The 24,906-nt window shown below is 36.7% G+C and overlaps 1 protein-coding gene across 1 annotated transcript in view; it reads left to right on the forward strand.

Moving 5' to 3' along the window:
* LCA5 (lebercilin LCA5) overlaps positions 1-17,021 on the forward strand; it is a 50,206-nt gene extending 33,185 nt beyond the window's left edge. Inside the window, exons 3-7 of the mRNA XM_021693542.1 lie at positions 9,871-10,008; positions 10,936-11,032; positions 11,700-11,842; positions 14,328-14,460; positions 16,154-17,021. Of these exons, the coding sequence (XP_021549217.1) occupies positions 9,871-10,008; positions 10,936-11,032; positions 11,700-11,842; positions 14,328-14,460; positions 16,154-17,016 (1,374 nt within the window). The 3' untranslated portion in view covers positions 17,017-17,021. The remainder of the gene's footprint in view (positions 1-9,870; positions 10,009-10,935; positions 11,033-11,699; positions 11,843-14,327; positions 14,461-16,153) is intronic.
* Positions 17,022-24,906: the final 7,885 nt, after the last annotated feature.

Raw genomic sequence — 24,906 nt, forward strand, 5'->3', positions numbered from 1 at the left:
TTATTTTTTTGATGTCTGAGTAGTATTCCAGTGTGTGTGTGTGTGTGTGTGTGTGTGTGTGTGTGTGTGTGTGTATACACCACATCTTTATCCATTCATCTATCAGTGGACATCTGAGCTCCTTCCATAGTTTGGCTATTGTGGGCATTGCTGCTATAAACACTGGGGTGCAGGTGCCCCTTCACATGATTACATTTGTATGTTTGGGGTAAACACCCAGTAGTGCAATTGCTGGGTTGTATGGTAGCTCTATTTTCAACTCCCTGAGGAAGTTGGAACCTCCATACTGTTTTCCAGAGTGACTGCACCAGCCTGCATTCCTACCAACAGTGTAAGAGGGTTCCCCTTTCTCCACATCCTTGCCAACATTTCTTGTTTCCTGACTTGTTAATTGCAGCCACTCTGACAGGTGTGAGGTAGTATCTATCTCATTGTGGTTTTAATTTGTATTTCCCTGATGCTGAGTGATGTGGAGCATTTTTTCATGTGTCTGTTGGCCATTTGTATGTCGTCTTTGGAAAAAAAGTCTGTTTATGTCTTCTCATTTTTTGATTGGATTATTGTTCTTTGGGGTGTTGAGTTTGATAAGTTCTTTATAGATTTTGGAATCTAGCCCTTTATCTGATAAGACATTTGCAAATATCTTCTCCTATTCTGTTGGTTGTCTTTTGGTTTTGTGACTGTTTCCTTTGCTGTGCAAAAGCTTCTTATCTTGATGAATTCCCCATAGTTCATTTTTGCCTTTGTTTCCCATGTTCTCCTCTAGGATTGTGATGGATTCCTGTCTCTCATTTAGGTCTTTCATCCATTTTGAGTCTATTTTTGTGTGTGGTGTAAGGAAATGGTCCAGTTTCATTCTTCTGCATGTGGCTGTCCAATTTTCCCAACACCATTTGTTGAAGAAGCTGTCTTTTTTCCATTGGACATTCTTTCCTGCTTTGTCGAAGATGAGTTGACCATAGAGTTGAGGGTCCATTTCTGGGTTCTCTATTCTGTTACGTTGATCTACGTGTCCGTTTTTGTGCCAGTATCATGCTGTCTTGATGATTATGTAATATAGCTTGAAATCTGGCATTGTGATGCCACCAGTTTTGGTTTTCTTTTTCAACATTCCTTTGGTTATTCGGGGTCTATTCTGGTTCTGTACAAATTTTAGGATTATTTGTTCCAGCTCTGTGAAAAAAGTTGATGGTATTTTGATAGGGATTGCATTGAATGTGTAGATTGCTCTGGGTAGCATAGACATTTTAACTATTTCTTCTTCCAGTCCATGAGCATGGAACGTTTCTTTCATGAGTATTCTTCCTCAGTTTCTTTCCTATGGTTTTCTGAGTACAGACCCTTTGCCTCCTTGGTGAGGTTTATTCCTGGTATGTTATGGTTTTGGTGCAATTGTAAATGGGATCGACCCCTTAATTTCTCTTTCTTCTGTCTCATTGTTAGCATATAGAAATGCAACTGATTTCTGTGCATTGATTTTATATCCTGCCACTTTGCTGAAGTCCTGTATGAGTTCTAGCAATTTTGGGGTAAAGACTTTAGGGTTTTGAGATAGAGTATCCTGTCATCTGCAAAGAGTGAGAGTTTCACTTCTTCCTTGCCGATTTGGATGCCTTTTATTTCTTTTTGTTGTCTGATTGCTGAGGCTAGGACTTCTAGTACTATGTTGAATAGCAGTGGTGATAGTGGGCATCCCTGTCATGTTCCTGACCTTAGGAGAAAAGCTCTCAGTTTTTCCCCATTGAGAATGATATTTGCTGTGGGCTTTTTGTATATGGCTTTTATAATAGGGATATGGTTCTATCCCTACACTGTGAAGAGTTTTAATCAAGAAAGGATGCTGTACTTTGTTGAATGCTTTTTCTGCATTTATTGAGAGGACCATATGGTTCTTGCCCTTTCTGTTATTAATGTAGTGTATCACATTGATTTGAGGATGTTGAACCACCCTTGCAGCCCAGGAATAAATCCTACTTGGTTGTGGTGAATAATCCTTTTAATGTACTGTTGGATCCTATTGGTTAGTATTTTAATGAGAATTTTTGCATCCATGTTCATTAGGGATATTGGTCTGTAATTCTTCTTTTTGGTGGGGTCTTTGGTTTTTGGGATCAAGGTAATGCTTGCCACATAGAGTTCCGAAGTGTTCTTCCATTTCTATTTTTGAAACAGCTTCAGGATGATAGGTATTAACTCTTCTTTAAATGTTTGGTAGAATTCCCCTGGAAAGCCATCCTGCCCTGGACTCTTGTTTGTTGGGAGATTTTGATTATTGCTTCAATTTCCTTACTGGTTATGGGTCTGTGTTCAGATTTTCTGTTTCTTCCTGTTTCAGTTTTGGAAGTTTATATGTCTCTAGAAATGCACCCATTTCTTCCAGATTATCTAATTTATTGGCATATAGTTGCTCATAATATGTTCTTATAATTGTATTTCTTCGGTGTTGGCTGTGATCTCTCCTCTTTCATTCATGATTTTATGTATTTGGGCCCTTTTTTTTTTTTGATAAGTCTGGCCAGGGGTTTCTCAGTCTTATTAATTCTTTCAAAGAACCAGCTCCTAATGTCATAGTTCTGTTCTTCTGGTCTTTTGGTTTCTATTTCATTGGTTTCTGCTCTGATCTTTATTAATTCTCTTCTCCTTGCTAGGTTTAGGCTTTATTTGCTGTTTTTTCTCCAGCTCCTTTAGGTGTAAGTTTATTTGTGTATCTGAAACCTTTCTTGTTTCTTGAGAAAGGCTTGTATTGGTATATACTTTCCTGTTAGGACTGCCTTTGCTGCATCTCAAAGGTTTTGAACAGTTGTGTTTTCATTTCCATTTGTTTCCATGAATTTTTTAAATTCTTCTTTAATATCCTGGTGGATCCATTTATTCTTTAGTAGGATGCTCTTTAGCCCCCATGTATTTGAGTTCTTTCCAAATTGCCTCTTGTGATTGAGTTCAAGTTTCAAAGCACTATGGTCTGAAAATATGCAGTGAATGATCCCAATCTTTTGGTACTGGTTGAGACCTGGTTTTTGACCAGAATGTGATCTATTCTGCAGAATGTTCCATGTGCACTTGAGAAGAATGTGTATTCTGTTGCTTTAGGATGGAATGTTCTGAATATATCTGTTAAATCCATCTGGTCCAATATGTCATTCAGAGTCCTTGTTTGCTTGTTGATCTTCTGCTTAGGTGATCTGTCCATTTCAGCAAGTAGGGTGTTAAAGTCCCCTTACTGTTATTGTATTATTATCAATGTGTTTCTTTAATTTTGTTATTAATTGGCTTATGTAATTGGCTGCTCCCTTGTTAGGGGCATCACTATTTACAGTTGTTAGATTTTTTTGGTGGCTAGACCCTTTAATCATGATAGAGTGTCCTTCCTCATCTCTTAATAGAGTCTTTGGTTTAAAATCTAATTTGTCTGATTAAGGATTGCCACACCCACTTTCTTTTCATGTCCATGAGCATGATTATGGTTTTCCACCCCCTCAGTTTGTTTCTGGAGGTGTCTTTGGGTGTATAATAAGTCTCTTGCAGACATGGTTTTTTATCCAATCTGATACCCTGTGTCTTTTGATTGGGGCATTCAGCCCATTAACATTCAGAATAACTATTGAAAGATATGAATTTTGTGCCATTTTATTACCTGTAAAGTTACCATTTGTGTATATTGTCTCTGTTCCTTTCTGGTCTATGTTACTTTTGGGCTCTTTCTTTGCTTAAAGGATCCCCTTTTCTTGTAGGGCTTGTTTAGTGATGACAAATTCTTTTAGTCTGTCTGTCCTGGAAGCTTTTTATCTCTCTTTATGATTTGAATGACATCCTAGCTGGATAAAGTATTCTTATTTAGCACTTGAATATAATATGGTCAGACCTCTCCAGTCTGGCAGGTCTTTGTGGATGGGTGTGGTGCCAGTCTGTTCTTGGTTTATGGCGACACTGAGCTGAACGCCCACTCCTGGGCTTGCTGATTGTAGCCAGCTTCCCCACTCCGTTGCCTGGGACTCTGCTGCACTCAGACACCCCCATTCTTTGTGATCCCCGGGGGTCCTGAGACCACACTCTCCCACCTAGGATCTGCCCCACTTTGCCACCTGAGCGCCTTTCAGGCAGGGACATCCCTCACTGGAGCAGACTTCTAAAAGTTCTGATTTTGCACTCCACTGCCATATCACTTTTCAATAGCCAGCTGATAGAGGCTCCCTACCCCGGCAGGCAGTTTATCTTCCACTATATTGCCTCGGATTCATTTCTCCTCACCTCCTACGGTGCAAAAAGTGGCCACTTTTCTGTTTGTAGGGTTGCTTGCAGCTTTTCTTAGATCTCCGGTTGAGTTCGCAGGTTTTCAAAATGATTTGATAGCTATCTAGCTGAATTCCTGGGACCAGACGAAACTACGGTCTCCTATTCCTCCGCCATTTGGGACAGGAACCAACTCCGATTGGTTCTTATATTTTTTTATCTTTTTGTTGAAGTTCTCACGGAGTCTTCCACTCTTCAGTGTGAGCATCTTTATGATTATTGGTTTATGTTTCATTAGCCCTTTTTTGAGGTTTTTGTCTTCTTTCATTTGTTGCATATTTCTCTATCTCTTCAGCTGTATCTGACATGGGGTGTGGTTCCTAGGGCACTCCATGCCGGGCCTGCCCTGTTGGGATGGCTAGAGCTGAAGTGGGTGGGGGCCGGGTCAGTCCTGGGTCTCTCCATGTAGAGGACACCCTGGCAGGACAGCTGAAGCTTAGTGGGTGCAAGTTGAGGGAGTCCCAGGGCTCTCCAAACAGTGGGTGCTCTGGCCTGATAGCTGAAGTGGGTGCTAACTGGTTTGTCCTGGGGCTCTCGATACAGAGGACAACGTGGCCATATGCCAGCCAGCAGGTCCTCCTCAAGGACACCCTGGCAGTGCAGCTAAAGCTGATGTTGGGTGCAGGTAAGTTTCAGCAGAAACTTTGCAGGCCAGAAGAGAGTGGCATGATATATCCCAAGTGCTGAAAGGAAAACATCTACCATTAGGAATACTCTACTGGCAAGGTTATCATTAAGGATTGAAAGAGAGAGAAACAGTTTTCCAGACAAACAGAAGTTTAGGAGTTTATTACCACTAAAATGGCCTTACCAGAAATGTTAAAGGGACTTCTTTATGTGAAAAAGAAAAGGACGTAATTAGAAGAACATTATAAAAGGAAAAGATTTTATGAGTAAAAGCAAACACACAGCAAAGGGAGTAGAGCAATCACTTACAAAGCTAGTATGAAGGTTAAAAGACAAAAATAGCAAAATTAATTTTAACTAAAAATAAGGGGACACACAAAATAGATGTAAAATATGACGACATATACATTAAAAATGGGGAGAGAAGTAAAAAAATGAAGTTCTTTTAGAATGTGTTTGAACTTAAGTACCATCACCTTAAGACTGGGTATATGTATGTAGCATGTTATATATGAGCCTTATGGTAACCACAGATCTAAAACCTGTAATAGATACACAAGAAAATGAAGAGAAAGTAAGCCAAACAAAACACTAAAGTCAGTCATCAGTCCAAAGGGAAGAGACCTTAGACCAGATGGGCTTAACAGAACATTCCATCCCAAAGAGAAGAAAGGAACACAGAACTACTACAAAAACAACAAGATAATTAACAAAATGGCAATAAGTATATAGATATTAGTGATTACTGTAATTGAAATGGCCTACATGCTCAAGTCAAAAGACATGGTGGGGAGGAGCTGGGAGGAATGGATAAAAAGACAAGACTCCTCTATATGCTGCCTGCAAGAGAGTCGCTTCAGATCTAGACACAGACTGAAAGTGAAGAGGGGAAAAGATAATTTCATGCAAATGGAAGTGAAAATTTAAAAAGCTGGGGTAGCAATACTTAAAACAGACAAAGTAGAATTTAAAACAGACATGTAGGGGCATCTGGGTGGCTCAGTCAGTTAAGTGTCTGCCTTTGACTCAGGTTATGATCCCAGGGTCCTGGGATCCAGCCCCACATCAGGCTCCCAGTTCAGTGGGAAGTCTGCTTCTCCCTCTCCCTCTGCCCACGCCCCCCACTCATGCTCTCTAATAAAATCTTAAAAAAAAAAAAGACATAATGTCTTTTTTTAATCTCTACTAATAAAGGGGTTAATACCAGAAGATATAACAATTGTAATTAACTATGCAACCAACATTGGAGCTCCTAAATACATGAAGCATATACTAATAGACATAAATGGAGAAAGTGACAGCAAATACATAGTAACAGTTGGGGATTTTAACACCCCACTTATATCAATGGATAGATCATTTAGGCAGAAAATCAGTGTCTGAGTGACACATTAGACCAGATGGACTTAACAGAACATTCCATCCCAAAGCAACAGAATACACATTCTTTTCAAGTACACATGAAACATTTTCCAGGGCAGATCACATTAGGCTACAAAGCAAGTCTCAATAAATTTAAGAAGATTGAATTCATATCATGCATCCTTTTCTAACTACAATGATATGAAACTAGAAATCAGTTACAATAAAAGAATATGAATAAACACAAACAAGGAGGCTAAACAGCATGTTAGGAAACAATCAAGAGGTCAACCAAGAAATCACAGAGGAAGTGAAAAATACATAGAAGCAACTGAAAATGAAAATGCAGTGTTCCAAAATCTTTGGGATATAGCAAAAGCAGGTGTAAGAGGGAAATTTAAAATGATAAAGGCCTACCTCAAGAAACAAAAATTTCAAATAATATAACCTTATACCTAAAGGAACTAGGAAAAGAAGAACAAAGCCCAAAGCCAGTCGAGGGAAGAAAATAATAAAGATCAGAACAGAAATAAATGAAATAGAGACTTAAAAAAACAATAGAAAAGATCAATGAAACCAAGAACTGGCTCTTCGAAAAAAAATAAATTTGATAAACCTTTAGCCAGACACACCAAGAGAAAGAGATGGGACCTAAATAAATAAATTCAGAAATGAAAGAGAAGTAACAAATGACACCACAGAGATACAAAGGATTATGAGAGGCTACTATGAAAAATTATATGCCAAAAAATTGGACAACGTAGAAGAAATGGATAAATTCCTAGAAACATACAGTCTTCTAAAACTGAATCAGAAAGAAATAGAAAATTTGAATACACTGATTACTGATTTTTGTTACTAGTAATTTAAAAAACTCTCAACAAACAAAAGTCCAGGACCAGATGAATTCATAGGTGAATTCTACCAGACATTTGAAGAAGAGTTAATACCTATTTTCCTCAAACTAAAAAATAGAAGAGGAAGGAAAGCTTCCAGATACATTCTACAAGGTCATATTACCTTGATGCCAAAACCAGACAAAAGCACTACAACAAAGAAAACGATAGGCCAGTAATATCCCTTATGAACACAGATACAAAAAAATCCTCAATAAAATATTAGCAAACTGCATTCAATATATTTTTAAAAATTATTCACCATGATCAAGGGGGGATTTATTCCAGGATATCAGGGCAGTTCAATATTCAAAAATCAGTCAACATGATACGCAGCATTAATAAAGTGATGGATAATATATAATCAGCACAAGAGCTGCAGAAAAAGCATTTGACAAAATTCAACATCCATTCATGATAAAGCCTCTCAATAAAGTGGGTGTAGAGGGAACATAACTCAACATAATAAAGGCCATATATGACAAACTTAGAGCTAACATCATACTCAGGGGGCAAAAACAGAGCTTTAAGATTAGTAACAGGACAAGGATGTCTTGTTCTTGCCACTTTTATATAACATAGTACTAGAAGACCTAGGCATAGCAATTAGACAGAAAATAAAAGGCATCCAAATCGGTAAGAAAAAAAACTTGTCACTGTTTGCAGATGACATGATATGTAGGAAACACTAAAGACTCCGCCAAAAACCATAAGAAGTAATAAATGAATTCAGTAAAGTTGCAGGATACAAAATTAATAGCAGAAGTCAGTTGTGTTTCTATACACTAATAACGAAGTAGCAGAAAGTGAAATTAAGAAAACAATTCCATTTACAAATGAACATGGGAAAAAAGAGAGGGGGCAAACCATAAAACAGACTCTTAACTATAGAGAACAAATAGAGGGTTACCGAAGGAGGTGGTTTGCGGGGGATGGGTTAAATAGGTGATGGGGCCTAAGGAGGGCAGAAACAGATCCATAAAGACAGAAATCAAACTGATTGTTGCCAGAGGGGAGAGTGATGGTGAGATGGACAAAATGAGTGAATCGGAGTAGAGATACAGGCTTCCAGTTATGGAATGAATAAGTCACGGGAATAAAAGGCACAACATAGGGAATATAGTCAGTGATATTGTAATAGCATTGTATGGTGAGATGTTAGAGTTGTGGTGAGCACAGCATAAGGTATAGAGTTGTGGAATCACTATGTTGTACGCTGGAAACTAATATAACATTGTGTGTCAACTATACTTCAATAAAAAATGTCACCTTATAGAAAATATTTTTTCATATATACTCTCCTCCACCTCTCTGTATTATTTGGAAGTAGATATTGAATATCCTATTGTTTTATTCCTAAGTACTTCACCTTGTATCTCTCTAAAATATAAAGACTAAAAACACAATGCCATTAACCGATACCAAGAGTAGCATCTAAAAAATTAACAACTTTTTAATATTTTCAAATATCTAGTTAGTGCTCAAGTTCCCAGTTGTTCTTTGAGCTATTTAAAGACCTTAAGCCATCCCTAGGGACCAGAAGGCTCTATACATGTAACAGTACTGAGCAAATCAGGGGCCTTCAAATAAAATGTGTATGAGAAAAAAAATTATACAATTAAAAAAAGCTGCTGGACTGGAAAGAAGAAATGTGGTGGCAGAGTGGAGGGAGGTGTGTGCTTACCACTTAATTCTTTAGCTGTGCCCATTTCCCACTAGGGGATCCTTGAGTTGGGGGATGTTTCCCAGAGACTCATGGATGATCTCTTGTCAGAATCCTGGGTGTCCAGCCTAGGAAATGGTATTCCCTCATTCCTTCAGTTCTCTTTGCCTCCTTCCCTTTCCTTCTCCTCCCCTTCGTCACTGCGGTCTCTCTGAGAGAGTAAGTCCCTCCAACTGTCGCACATGTGGCCGGGCAGATCCCCACTTAACACCTTTACCCTCCACCTCCTCTGCCAGAAAGGCCATATGGGCCTGCGACCACCTCTGCCACCTGTACCACCACCCCTGGCTCCATAGCCTCCTCTGATGTCCAGTCCACCCACTTTCAGGTGCAGAGATGGATGGTTCTTTCAGGTGTGCTGTGCAGAAGTGCTTTTGTTTCATTATAGATGTTTGTTTTATGGGTCTGGTTAGTTGTAAATTGAAAGGTGGGGAAAAAAGGAATGACTCATGCCACCATGATGTTGATGTCACCTAAAAGAAAATATTTTAACCTAAATTTTTTCACAAACTTTATGGAAAACGTTTGAAGACCATTGAAATGACTATTATTTTTATCTAGAAATGTTTTACAAAGTAATCTCTGCACCTTGAATAGTGCTGTGTAGTTTTATGCAGCTGCCTTGGTATATATTTGCCCGAACTATGATTCCCAAAAGCCAGTGTTTCTCATCACATGCTGTGGCTGAATTTGCAACCAACTTAAATGACTGTGCATGTATGCTTCAGGCAAATGCTTAAGGATTTATTTGCAAATCATTGTGAAAAGCAAAATAAGGAATAATAGGCTAAGTACCTTACTAAATTGTTGGTAGATCTGTTTTCCAGTTTATGTTCATGAACACTAAGCGCAGCCTGATTTGTAGGTCTTTTATGGTACTACTAAAAACATTATTTCAATGCTAAGTGCAGTGTTTTACTCTTCAGTTATTTTCAAGTACTATTTTTTTATATGTTTATATACACATTATAGGAACTATCCAAAAACCTTGAGCTGAGTACTAACAGTTTCCAACGACAGTTGCTTGCTGAAAGGAAAAGGGCATATGAGGCTCATGATGAAAATAAAGTCCTTCAAAAGGAGCTACAACAACTGTATCACAAATTAAAAGTAAGTATGTGTTTATTTATTTAATGGATTATATATAAAATATATTGAACATTCAGCATTTTAAAACACTTATTCATATTTGTAAGTTGGGACAATGTAATTTACAAAATTCTGCTATTCTCTTTGGTACTTTTAAAGAAAAGTTTTGTTAATCACTGTGAAAAATGCCAAAAGTGACACATTGAATCCTAATAGAATTGATATAACTAAATAAGTTATGAAATCCTGGAAGGAATTATGAGAACTAGAGTTTTTCTCTGTTGCGTGATTAAATATCCCAAAGTTCTTCCTCATATAACCCTAGGATTATTTTAGAAGTTGTTTCAAATAATGCCCTTCATTTTCACAGTGTTGAGAGGAAGCATTCACATTATTTAATTTTGTTAAAGGTGTTCTTAATTCTATCCAGAGGTCGTTGATGGGTGGAAATTTTGTGCAAAATTGAATGTTCATGCATTATCTTACATAGAATTTTTTGTTAATCAAATTCTCAGATAGAACCATAGCCTCAAAATGATAAAAGAACACTGTGTTTTTGAAAAGTCCAATTTTTAACTTGTCAGTAACTCCAAAGCCATGTTTGAAAGATGCTAATGAAATTATTTTGGTCTCTGTTGCCAAGCTTGGAAGACAGTCTTAAGACCTTACTAGCTCTATTAGGTAGGAATGGGTAGAAAATGAATTTTGCCTTATCTACTCTAATTCTTTTGTTTGCCAGTACATATTGCACTTTTTAGGGAGAATCACTGCCCTAACCTAGATGTCCTAGAGATATTCCTTTCTATAGTTCAGTAATTAAGAAGGGAAACTGAACTAGGTATAATATATTCCAATTTGGTAAGGAAAATACCAGTTGACAAGGTGGAAATTTTTGTTTTATTTTAAACTGATACTCTACATCCTTAATTGTATTGGGTTACTTTTCAGGAAAAGGAGAGAGAACTGGATATAAAAAACATATATTCTAATCGGCTACCAAAGTCTTCTCCAAAGAAAGAAAAGGAACTTAGATCAAGAAAAAATGGTATAGTAGCTATTATTATTGAAAAACATTGTAGTTGTCACTTATTAATAATAAAATCAAATAATTCTAAAGTAGAAGGGCAAAGAACTTCACTGAAGTAAATTTAAATTTCCTTATAGTTAATTTTCAGAAATCATGTCAATTTTCTATTTTTCCTAAGGTTTAAATTTTTTCTTATAATTTTTGAAACTTTTATGAAAATAAGAAGATTCCAAACTGGTGCTTGATTATATTTTAATGAACCTTTATTTATGCATCACTTAGCTTTAACAATTAACATATTTTACTAATCTCATTTCATCTATTTTTTTCTACTTCTAGAGTATTTTTTTTTAAGACTATTTTAAAGTAAATCCCAACTGTCATTTCATTTCACTCATAAATACTTTGGTGGTATTATGCATATCTTTACTTTTTTTTTTTTTTAAACAAAAGTATAAATTTTCCTCTTCTGAATTGCAGAAAGTTAAAAACAAACTAACAGGGTTTACCTGTCTAAATTGTCCTCAAATTACATAATTGCTGGTAAATCCTAGAAAAAAAAAAAACAGTAATAGTCATAGAGCTGAGCAAAACATGCATTATCTCATGTAGATGGCAAACATATACCAGTTAAATTCCATATATCTTAGCACTGTTCAATGAAGACTTGTAATTTTCATGGTAGCTGCATGCCAGAGTGATTTTACAGACCAGTGTACAAAAGGAGTACAAACCAGTGAAGACGTGGAGCTGGAAGAATTTCCTGTAACACCACAAACAGTTATGTGTTATGAAAACAGATGGGAAGAACCTAAACGTCTTACTTTGGTGAGTTTAGCAACATGATTAGGTACTAAACTCTAGGTCTGAAGTTATTCCCAAAAACAATATCAAACATATTAAAAGATAGCAATGAAGCTAGTACTGTATCTGTGTAAATATGCAAGTAGCCTTCTAAAGAGAGTATTTTATTAAATTCCTTTGGATTGACTCTTAGTTTTCATTGCATCTTCCAGATGCTTCGGGAAGGTTAGTTGTACCTTCTGGGTTGAAGATAGAGGTTTTTCTTTTTTTTAGAGAGAGAGAGAGAAAGAAAGCAGTGGGAGAGGGAAAGAGAAAATCTTAAGCAGGCTCCATGCTCAGTGCAGAGCCCAAAGCAGGGCTTGATCTCACGATCCTGAGATCATGACCTGTGCTGAAATCAAGAATCAGATGCTTAACCAACTGAAGCCACCCAGGTGCCCCAGAGATAGAGGTTCTTACCTTTTACGTACCCAGATAATTTCTAAAAACCCTCCTTGCTTTTACACTTAATACCAAATTTTACTAGTTTTCAAATAATTTTTTAGGATTTGTCTACATATTTTTTGGCCTCCTATTTGAGAATTTTACAGATTAGCTGAATGTTGAGCAAAGTATTGCAGTGGAATCTGACTTCAGACCATTCAAATTAGAGTGACATTCAGGGGAGTCTGTGTTGGGCCTTCATTTAAAAGGACTTATAAACAGAATACCACAATGTTCTTTTCTCTAAGAGGTTCTATATTTTGTATTTATAGTTTTAAATTCCAAAGAAAACAATATACCAGGGACCCAGCATATCTCATGTATTCCTGTGTTTTTGTGCCTTATAGGTTTCCCAGTGACCCTGAGATTTTTTTCTTTTGGTATAAAAGAGAAAGGATGGTCTGATTGGGTTCCTGAGTAGCTATATCTGCTGAGTGTCTTTCTTCCTATATTTTCACTATCTTTGAAACTAAATCATGTTGTCTTTTTGAAATAGCAAAGTCATTCTTAACTTTAAAAGGACTAAAAAAAAAAAATGGTCTTTGTAAGGTGCAGCATGAGGAGCAGCAACCTGATACAGTGAAAGGGTATAGCCTTGGAGTTAGCACTGCCTTTTTAATTAAATTCTGGTTCTGACATTGTTGTGTGACTTCCTGGAGCCCCAATTCCTAATCTATAAAACAAGGATGGGCTGTCCATCAGGTTGTGATAATAACTAATCACACAGTTTATAAAGTTCTTAAGACTGATCCTGCCACTTTAGGGGCGCCTGGGTGGCTCAGTTGGTTAAGCGACTGCCTTCAGCTCAGGTCATGATCCTGGAGTCCCTGGATCGAGTCCCACATCGGGCTCCCTGCTCGGCGGGGGGTCTGCTTCTCCCTCTGACCCTCCCCCCTCTCATGCTCTCTCTATCTCATTCTCTCTGTCAAATAAATAAATAAAATCTTAAAAAAAAAAAAAAAAAAAAGACTGATCCTGCCACTTTAAAGGGTCTCAGCAAAAGGGAACATTGTTAAAGTGCAAGCAAATTTGCTGTTGGAAAGAGACCCAGAATACAGTGGCTCAAGAAAGATACAAGTTTTCTTTCTTTTCTAATAGATTGAAGGTCAGTCAGTAGTCCATTATAAGTAGACAGCTTTGTTCCTTGGTAGTCATCCTCTGTCTTATTGTTCTTCCATCTTAAAGAGTGTAGTCTTCCTCTGTATGGTTGGAACTGGCTCACCACCTTTGTGAGAAGGAGGAACAAGGAAGTGGAGGGCAAGCAGCTTTTATTTTTATAAATGTGATCGGAAGTTGCATACATTCACTCAAATCCCTTTGGTCCTGTTTAAGTGCAAGGGAGACTAGCAAATGTAGTTTCCAGTTGAGCAGCCTTAAACCCTGCTAAAACTCAAGGGATTCTGTAACTAAAGGGAAGAAGAGGAAAATTGATACTAGGGGACAATCCACTGCTGTATTAATAATAGGTATTTTTCTTTTATTCAGAAAAATTATACATGTGAAAGGGACCATATAAAAGTAATTTTAAGTTTTCATTTTTATTTGATTTAAATATAAATTTACTGGAGGCTTTGGACATAGTAAGTATAAACTCGAAAGATTCAATGGGGTTGTTACTGCCTGTATTATAGTTCAGCAGCACCTTCTCACGTAGCCTCCACAGTTGGCTAATAACCTTTCCTCATTAACGGAATTAATCAGATTTTGTTGTGAAACGTACAAAGCAAGGATACTTCTGAAACATGTCTTTTCAGAATTTTATGTAGGGTATTGGCTTTAATTCCATGATATTGGTTCTGATATAGGTTATACTTTCTAAAAAAATTTTAAAGTAAATAATCTTGTGTGCCTTTAAAGTATCTTTCAAAGGGTGGTAGCTTGTGACTTACTGCTTTATTAAATTAAAATTTGCTTTAATTTCTAATTTAGTTGGTGTCATATTTAATGGGAGATGACTCTATGATATTTAAATAGCTTTTCCCCCTTTTGACATGTGAACTTGCATTTTTAAAAAAATATGTAATAGGACCTGGAATTGCAAGAGAGAGGTAAACATGAAGAAGCAGGGATTCTAAACCCAATTGTGAAAAGAGAAGAAAAATTTGTTAAAGATCAAGGACTCCATGTTGAAAATCAGGAGGTTGAGAAGCTGGAAGATGGTAAGAAAGAGTTTGTTTACTCAAGTGATGAATCAGCATCCTTTGGGAAAGAAAGGGTTAGCATCCCCTGATATTTTCCAGCTGAACAGTGACTTGGTTATACAGAATAACAAAAGGTTGATACAGTGGTAGGGGATGGTCTATTAGTAATCACAAACATTTGAATAAAGTTACTAAGGAAAGAAAAACATAACTGTTAAGTTGCTGTTTGGGGTTAGGGAATAAGGACAAGTTACCCTCAGAAAATTCAGATGAAGTAAAATTCAGATAAAAGGGGAAATTTTTGTGTGTATGTTAACTAAAGCTTGATGAAGAGATAACTGAAAGACAATGCACTCTATTGGCTTGACCTAGAGACTCTGTAGACTAGCCCAAACATTAAAATCAATGAATTGTGAGGTCCTAAATATATTCCTGTAAGTTTTCTTTCATTTTAGTATGAAAGTAAATCTTTAACATGTTTAACCAATAGTGTGGAAGTTTAATGAACCAACTCACATAGTTTCAGATACTGAAAATGAAGTTCAGGAATAAATTCATTTCCATCTGGATAAAATGTCTTAAAGGTATGGGTAAGAGGAATCCCTGACTCTAATCCTCTGTATATATTTCATTAGTTTTATAGAAGCTTCTTGCAGAGAAATCCTTTTTTTCCCTTAAAGTTAATGGAACGTAAAATTATGACCTAATTGTTGCTTAAATTAGTGAATGTATATTTGTGTGTGTGTACTTAAAACAATGTAACAGTTGAAATAGAAGATATATTTATATTACTATTGGTTAAGGCACAAAGGGAGATTCTTTCACATTATTAATAAAACGTAGAATAGAAAGGTACTATGGTCTTCCTAGGTACCAGGAAAAGGAATAAAGTAACAGAAGACTAGCCCCTTCTTTTCATCTTTATTTTTTTTTTTCCTGGAGTTTGTATGGAATTATCTCAAACATCAGTGAGAATGTATGCCACTTACTAAAGTTACTAAGAGTAAGTTGTATATCTCATGCCCATACCTTAAAATACTTGCATGTGTACTTTTATAAAATAAGGACATTTTCTTACAACATATGTCTCTAATCTGCTGTCCATATTAGTTTTATTAGTTGACATAGTATTGTCCTTTATAGCATTTTCTTCTCTCCAGGATATGATCATGAATTGCATTTAGTTCTATCTCTTTAGTCTTCTCTAAATATTTTGAGATTATTCATCAAAAATGTTAAAAACCCATTTTTAAAAAATAGAATGTTCCTCATTTGAGGTTTATCTGAAGTGTTCTCTTAATTAGATTCAACTTAATGTATCTTCAGTCAGAATACCAAATAAGTGATGTTGTGTCCTTCTCAGGGTATGACACCCAGAGGTTCAAGTTTAAAATAAACCCCATCCATCTCTTCAGTGTACATCCATTCAGTGTATAGCACTATATTAGGTATAAAAAAATAGAGAACCTTCTTCCTTACCTCTACACTGAACAAAATTTTTTCTATAAATGTGAATTTTAAATGCAATACACATTAAGTATATTCTTTCTGAATTCCAGAATATCAAGTGTAGCAATGAAATTTATGTTCATTCTCACTGTACTGATAACTAAATTAGATAGACTGTTTTGTAACAGATGAGAATTAAGATTTCCTATTTAAAAATAATGACTGCTGTAAAATCCCATTTTTTAAATTTGATTTCATACAGAATGGGAAAAAGAAGAACTTGATAAAAAGCAAAAAGACAAGATATCTTTGCTGGAGAGAGAAGAAAAGCCCGCAGTAGAAACTGGAAGATACCAAATGGAAATGTACCAAATTCAAAATGTTGATAAACTGGAAGAGGAGGAAGAAGAAAGGCTGAAGAGAGAAATGCTACTTGCTAAACTGAATGAGATCGACAGAGAACTCCAAGATTCTCGGAATATAAAATGCCCTCCTTTGCCACTGCTACCTGATTCGGAATCAAAACTGCATTCCCCAGGGAGAAGCCCCAAAACATACATGTTCTCTGAATCCTCAGAGAGAGTATCTAATGGGCATCATCTGCAAGAAATCAGCCTTTTCACTACAAAAGGAGATGGTCAGAATCCAGGAAATATTAGAAGCCCAGCCTCCCCAAATGAGCTTGCATTTGGCAGCTATGTGCCTTCATTTGCGAAAACATCAGGGAAGTCAAATCCATTTAGCCAAAAGAGTGGCCTTGTGGATATCCAAAGAAACAGTAGAGAGAAACATAGTAAAGACAGTGTAGATTTAATTACAAGAAGAGAGAAAAAAGCTAATCTGATGGAACAGCTGTTTGGTGCCAGTGGCAGCAACACCATTTCCTCTAAAAGCAGTGACCCAAATTCTCGGGCTGCCAGCAAAGGAGACTTGGACCCTCTAAATTTTCTCCCAGGGGATAAGAGCAGCAGGGATAGAGAACATGATGAAGATGATGACTTTTTCCTCAGTGAAGGAAGAAGTTTTAATCCAAATAGACACCGATTAAAACATGCAAACAGTAAACCAGCAGTAAAAGCAGTGGAATCTGTAGAAGATGAAATTGAAGAAGTAGCCCTGAGATGACTGACTACAGTATACATTTTTCCAATTGTAAATATTAAAATATTTTAATACAATATTTATTATAAACCTTTAGAATTTTTAATATTAAAAAGTCCTTATTAAGGAATGATTTTTAATAGACAAATACAGTGTAAATGAAAAGAAGTAGATCACATCTCACCACATAGCTAGATTGCCAAGAATGAAGGAGACTTTTGAATGGACCCAAAAATAGAGATGTATTTTGCTTGGTTTTGGCTTTTTATTTATAAATAGGTTTTACCTCTTAATCAGCTCTATAGGAAGTTTTACTCCATTGGAGTTCATATTTATTTCCTATTTTATCCCTATTTATTTACTTATTTTTGGTCATGTACTCACTGAAGTAAATATAGTCTTGTCAAGTGGAAATTGAAGGTGGGAGGTTCTGGGTTGGGAAGATAGCTCCCAGATGGTGGAGCACTGGTGCTACTTAGGAGCCCTGTCCTCTGTGGACAGGGGTCCCTTTCTCACATAGCATAGTTGAGCTACTCTTAAGTGGAAGCTGTGACAACATAGGGATTTCCCACTTAAGAGATGCATTAAATCGCTTACCTACAACTCTAACATATTAGGTTGAGATCAGAAGACATTTGTCTGTTTGCTTGGATAATTCCTCTGTCATGGCTCCTGGAGGCTTGGGTATAGTGGTAATCAGTAATTCTTTTCCTCCTCCTCTTACACTCTGTATCTCAGTGACTGGGTATGAGATTTCATCCTAATATAGAAAGATTTTTCAACTCAGTTATGTTTCCAGAGTAATCGAACTTGGAAATTTTTAATATATATTTTTAAGGTTTGAACTTGCTGTCAAAACCAATGATAATGATAGTGTAATACTGTTGGGCTTATAGGATTAATTTTAAGGCAACCATTGGTTAAAAATGTTTTAGAGATGGGGCTTCTGCCTTGCTGAGTAGGGTGGATATTTTTCTGTTGAAATGTGTTGGTCTTCTGCTGTTTGTAGCTTACTTCAGCTACAAAGGAGTTGATGACCTTGGATTATGTTGGGTATGATTGGTCTTTAAGAAGTGATAATATACCACCAACCGAGGAGAAAACACTGTTAAAATGAAGAGTGGGAGAAACAGTGTGTCAGGGAAAGCATAAAAAAATGTAGATTGACACTTAATTCTAAAGTGAGCTTCTCCCCCACCCCCCGGAATTTAGTATGTATTCACTAATAGTATGACTTCTGATGCCAAGCATATATACTGATGAGGGGACCTGAGTTACTGTTTTATCTTGAGTTCTTAATGCTTGTTATTGAATATAATTTCATAACTATTTGGCAAGACTTACCTGGATAGGTCTCTAATGAAAAGATATTCTATCTATTGTCTTCTAAATTGCGTTACTGTCATTATTGGGAACTGAGTCTCCCAAAAGTGCTAAACTACATTAAAAAATTGTTTTAGCAAAGAGATTTTTATGTCTGATATAAATAAGCTTTTAGTATGTCGCAAATCATTCTAATATATGTAAGCCACAATATTGTAATGCAGTTCTTGGTAAAATATTATGTAATGTTAATTTTGTTCATAGTTGCTAATTTTTCTGCCAAAAGTATTCTAATTTTTAGATTGTTTTGTTTTAAGAGGCTTTTTTAAAAGCCTTTTAGTAAAAGTTTTATATTCAGGTCATTTAATTAGTCTCTTGCTTTTTTCCTACATAATGTTTCTAGTCTCTTTCACCAGATATAGTAAGACAGAATTATTAAAATTAAACCTAAAATTAAGTTATAGACTTAGAAGCATTATGGTGTTAGGCATTAAAATTTAGATTAAAAAGTGTACAGAACAGGTTTTTCTTTATGAACAAACCTCAGAGAGTAAATCATTTTTTTTCTAAATGTCAAGTTAAATTTGTTATTTGTACTAAGAACTCTTAATTAATAAAAGCTAAAAACACACTACGGCTCTTTGTTTGAATGATACCTTAGGTCATTTAGGAAATTCATGGTAGAAACAGGACCTGCAGAGTTAATTTTTATTTCGTTCTTTTTTTTTCCTGTCCAGTATTTTTAATTGAAGTAGATGAATTTGCCCTAAATCAGGTTAGACAGTATGCTAGTCTTATCAGATAATTATAGTTTTAATTAATCCTTTCACCCTTAATAGCTATCCTAATAGCATAGATTGCTCATAATATAAAAAAGGTGGGGGTAAGGAGGATTAAATTGAATCATAAAATAAACTTATTTCATGGCTGACTCGCTGTTTTTCTGATCCTCCTCTCCATCTCCTATCAGACATACTCACCTTCTGGTATCCCTGGTTGGGTGTTAGTTGGATACAGCATGCAGCTCTGCCTGATGAAAAGGGGAAGGGAAATATCTGTTACAGTGACAATGTGGGGTTTTTAGGATTAAAAAAGGAACTGTAAATTGTCAAGAAAAGATCTGCCTTTAAAGCTTTTTCCTTTCTACACAACAAATGCCCCTTTCACATTAAAGTCACCTTTTATATCATTTGAAAGTGCTCTCTTTTTTAGTAAAGAGCATATACTCATTCATTAACTGGGTGCCCTGCATATAGTAGGTGCCAGGAGAGTAAGATAGACCCTGCCCTTGCCCTCACAGTGAATGCAGAGCCCAGTAGGCCAGACTGTACACATTTCCCTCCCTGCCCTCCCACCCACTCTCTCACTGTCCTTGGGTTTACTCAGCTGTTACTTCTCTTAATACTTTTTAATGTGATTATGAGGGATGAATGAAATACTTAAGTTAATGCTTGGCAGGGTGCCTGGCACATTATAAGTGCTCAGTAAACATTAGCTTTTCTCATTGCTGATTGAGGTTCTTTTAGGGTATAATTGAAAAATAGAGCATAGGTATGTACGTATATTGACACTACACTTTACACAAGGTAACAAGCAAAAAAAAAACCCTCCAAATTATCTTAAAACATCTATACTAAATATATTGTGCCCCTTAGGTCTGCACTTAGAACTTTCCTTGCTTTATTCAGCATTAACCATGCAGTAAGCCTCACAGCAAAAATGAAATACAGAAAACACAGGACTTTATGATTGCATAATGTGATAACTTGTACCCCAGCTTTCCCACAATGTGTGTATCCTTGGATAAGCTACAAAACCTCTCTGCACCTCCTTTTCCCCCTCTACAAGATGGGGCTAATGATAGTACCTACTTCATGGTGATTGCATATATTAAATGAGTTGATATGTGAAAAACAGAATTATAAAGGCTCAGATTATTGCTGTTGATGTTTTGGAAAGGTAATGGAGAAACAGGGAAGAGAAGTGATATTTGTTGAATGCCAGGCATGGCAGTTGGGGTTTTTATGCATGTGCTTTAGCTCCTCATAAATTTTTTTCTAAAGTAGATGCTGTTACTCGCATTTTACAGTTGGGGCTACTAGACTGTAATATGAAAGTGATGGATACAGGTAATAGACTACATTCAGTAGTCTCAATTTAGTCCAAAGAAATAAGATATTTTAGAAAAGAATTTTGCATTAGTACTCTTTAAGTGTTAAGTGACAGAAACCCAAATCAAACCAGCTTAAACAAAATGAGGAAATTATTTTTGGCTTGAATATGGAAAGCTCAGGAAAGTGTGGTTTGATCTGGAGGTTCAAGTAATAGTGCTTACTCTGTCCACCTTTTAGCTTGGCTCCCTTCAGCTGGCACCCACTTCAAAAATAAAATATTTCCTATGGCTCTGGCAAAAGTCTGTTTGGCTAGTTTATGTTATATGCCACCTATAGGACTGGTGGCATTGGGTAGAAGGATGAAACTACTATCCCTCTTCATGGAATGACCACAACTTCTATGGATAGAGGAGGCATTTTTCCCTGATGAAGAAATTTTAGACCAAAAAAACCCCATTTACTTTATAATTATTGTGGATTTGGTTCTAGACCACCACAATGAGGTGAGTCAAATTATTTTTTTGGTTTTCCAGTGCATACAAAAGTTAGGTTTACACTATAGTCTATTAAGTGTGCAATGGTATTACACCTAAAAGCAATGTGCATACCCTAATTTAAAAATATTACTAAGGGGCACCTGGGTGGCTCAGTCGGTTAAGCATCTGCCTTCTGCTCGGGTCATGATCCCAGGGTCCTGGGATCAAGTCCCACATCAGGCTTGCTGCTCATCAGGGAGCCTGCTTCTCCCTCTCCCTCTGCCTGCTGGCTCACTCTCTCTCTGTCAAATAAATAAAATCTTTAAAAAAACCCAAAATATATAAAAAAACTGCTAAAAAAAATGCTCACCATCATCTGAGCTTCCAGCAAGTTGTAATTATTTTTGCTGGTGCAGGTCTTGCCTCAATGTTAATGGCTGCTGACTGATCAGGGTGATCATTGCTGACGGTGGGGTGACTGTAACAATTTCTTAAAATAAGACAACGATGAAGTTTGCCAAATCGATTGACTCTTCCTTTTATGAATGGTTTCTCTGTAGCATGCGATGCTGATTGACAACATTTTACACACAGTAGAACCTCTTTCCAAATTAGAGGCAATCCTTTCAAACCCTACCACTGCTTTATCAAGTACGTTTATGTGATCTTCTAAATCCTTTGTTGTCATATCAGCAGTCTTCACAGCATCTCAGGAGTAGATTTCCATCCCAAGAAAACACTCTCTTTGCTTATCCATAAGCGGCAGCTCCTCATCCATTCAAGTTTCAACACAAGACTGTAGTAATGCAGTCCCATCTTAAGGCTCCACTCCCAGCTCTCTTGCTATTTCCACCACAATTGTGGTTACTTTCTCTGCTGAAGTCTTGAACCCCTCAAAGTCATCCTTGAGGATTGGAATCAGCATCTTCCAAACTCCTGTTAATGTTGATATATTTTTTTTTTTTTATTTTATTTATTTGACAGAGAGACACAGCGAGAGAGGGAACACAAGCAGGGGGAGGGGTACAGGGAGAAGCAGGCTTCCCGAAGAGCAGAGAGCCCGACGTGGGACTCGATCCCAGGACCCCGGGATCATGACCTGAGCCGAAGGCAGCCGCTTAACTGACTGAGCCACCCAGGCGTCCCTAATGTTGATATTTTGACCTCTTCCCACAAATCACAAATGTTCTTAATGGCATCTGGAATGGTGAATCTTTTCCAGAAGGTTTTCAACTTGCTTTGCCCAGATCCATCAGATGAATCATTACCTGTGGCAGCCACAGTCTTACAAAATGTATTTCCTGAATAAGATTCGAGTGTCAAAATGACTCCTTGATCCACGGCTACAGAATGGATGCTGTGTTAGCAGGCATGACAACAACATGAATCTCACTGTACATCATCAGAGTTCCTGGGTGACTGTATTGTCAATGAGCAGTAATAATTTGAAAGGAATCTTTTTCCTGAGAAGTAGGCCTCAACAGTGGGCTTAAAGTATTCAGTAAACCATGTTGTAAACAGATGTGCTGTCATCCAGGCTTTGTTGTTCCATTTATAGAGCACAGGCAGAATAGATGTAGCATATTCTTAAGGAACCTAGGATTTTCAGAATGGTAAATGAGCAATGGCTTCAACATCAAGTCACCAGTTTCATTGGCCCCTAACAAGAGAGTTGGCCTGTCCTTTGAAGCTTTGAAGACAGACAGTGACTTATTTCTAGCTATGAATGTTCTAGAAGGCATCTTCCAATATAAGTCTGTTTCACTTACATTGAAAATCTGTTTAGTGTAGCCTCCATTAATGATCTTAGCTAGATCTCCTGGATAACTTGTTGTAGCTTCTATATCAGCACTAGCTGCTTCACCTTGCATTTTTATGTTATGGAGATGGCTTCTGTCCTTCATGAACCAATATCTGCTAGCTTCAGACTTTTCTTCTGCAGCTTTATCACCTCTCTTAGCCTTCATAGAACTGAAGGGAGTTAAGGCCTTGCTTTGGATTAGGCTCTGGCTGAAGGGAATGTTATGGCTGCTTTAATCTTCTGTCCAGACCACTAAAACTTTACCAATATCAGCAAAAACGCTGTTTCACTTTCTTATCCATGTGTTCAAGGCAGTCGAATTTTTAATTTCCCTCAAGAACTTTTCCTTCGCATTCACAGCATGGCTCTTTGGCACAAGAAGGCTAGCTTTTGGTCTATGTCAGCTTTCAACATGCCTTCCTCACTAAGCATAATCATTTCTAGCTTTTGATTTAAAGTGAGAGACATGTTTCCTTTCAGTTGAACACTTAGAGACTATTGTAGGATTATTAATTGACAGAATTTCAATATTGTGTCTTAAGGAATAAGAATGCCCAAGGGGAGGGTCAAAGATGGGGAACGACCAGTCAGCAGATCCGTCAGAACACACGACAGTTATCAATAAGTTTGCCATCTTATATGGGAGCAGTTGGTGTCCCAAAACAATTAAAATAGTAACATCAAAGATCACTGATTAGATATTTTTGTATGGTGGCAGATGGTGTAGCTACACTTGCTGGGAGCACAGATAACATATAGACTTGTTGAATCACTATGTTGTACACCTGAAATTTATGTAACATTGTGTGCCAGCTACGCTTTGATAAAAAAAAAAATCACTGAGTAAAGATCACCATGCAAATAAAATGAAAGTTTAAAATATTAGCAAGAATCATTAAAATGTGACACAGAAATGAAGTGAGCAAATACTGTTGGAAAAGTGACACTAACTTGTTCAATGCAGGGTTGCAACAAATTATAAAAAATGCAATTATTTTTTTAAAAATGTAGTATTTGTGAAGTGCAATAAAGTGAAGCACAATAAAATGAGCTATGCCTGTATTTTCCAATTAAAAATGTTTAAATTAATGGCTCTTAGGGAAAAACATTGAAAGGATCTTAATGGAACAAGCATTACTCAAAACACCTTATTCCTAGGAACAAGCTATTTTTGTGATATGATTATAACCATGGGGTTGCACTATTAAGTTCAGTTTGTAATTGACGAGTGAGCTGTTCCATCACTATGTATGATAAGTATGCAAGACATTTAAATTATACTTTGGAATTCACAAAGTTCCAGATAAATATTTTTTCATACTAAATGCTACATTTATGAAATATATTCATATATAAATGAACATATTCTATCACAATCTAGAATAAAACAAAAATTAGAAATGGGTAGCCAGGATAGGGTAGAAAGAATACTGGCTTTTCAGTCAGGAGTTAGGTTGGAGTTTACCCCTTACTAATTACAACTTTGGTCAAATAATTTAATTTTTCTTAAGGTTCCTCAGATGTGAAATGGGGCTGATCATATTTTACAAAGTTATTGTGAGGATTAAATGAGATGATGTTTTCTTGAGAGAAGAGAATAGATAAAATAGGCATGTCAGTAGAGGGAGAGCATTACCTATTCAGTGTTTTCTTTTGTTTCTGTATCAGCACCCCAGACTTTTTTTTTAAACGACAGAACCTTGTCAATGTGGTATTTTAAAAACTAAATGTATTATTTTTCCTATAATCTGCCATCTTTGAAGTCATCTTGTCTTTAAGGACCCATGCAGAAGTTGCAGTCTGCCACAGAAAGCACTTTGCTGCTTCCATGAACAGGCAGCCTGTGGGAGAAGCAGTTCAACACACATAGTTTTGCTTCTCCAGCTGTTTCCATGGAGTAACAGAAATCAGGAGCCCATACTCCGGTCTGAAGGCAGAGTATTAGAATTCAGGAAGAAGCCTCCCTGCTATATAGCTGGGGGATGCCATTAATAGATGGCCAAAGGCGGCTGCCTTTCTTCTCTTTTTAACTGACTTGAATGTCAAATTTCAGAATTTTTGTCCCAGTTAATACGGATCCTGGTAAGGCCTACTTTTCACACTATCTGTAACAGCACATCACAGACTTCAGTTTTTTCACCCCGGTAAAAAGAACCTGAGAGTTACCATACATAGGCAATCATGGATACTGAAAACTTCT

Source organism: Neomonachus schauinslandi, chromosome 8 (genome assembly GCF_002201575.2).
Source record: "Neomonachus schauinslandi chromosome 8, ASM220157v2, whole genome shotgun sequence".
Classification (NCBI taxonomy): domain Eukaryota; kingdom Metazoa; phylum Chordata; class Mammalia; order Carnivora; family Phocidae; genus Neomonachus; species Neomonachus schauinslandi.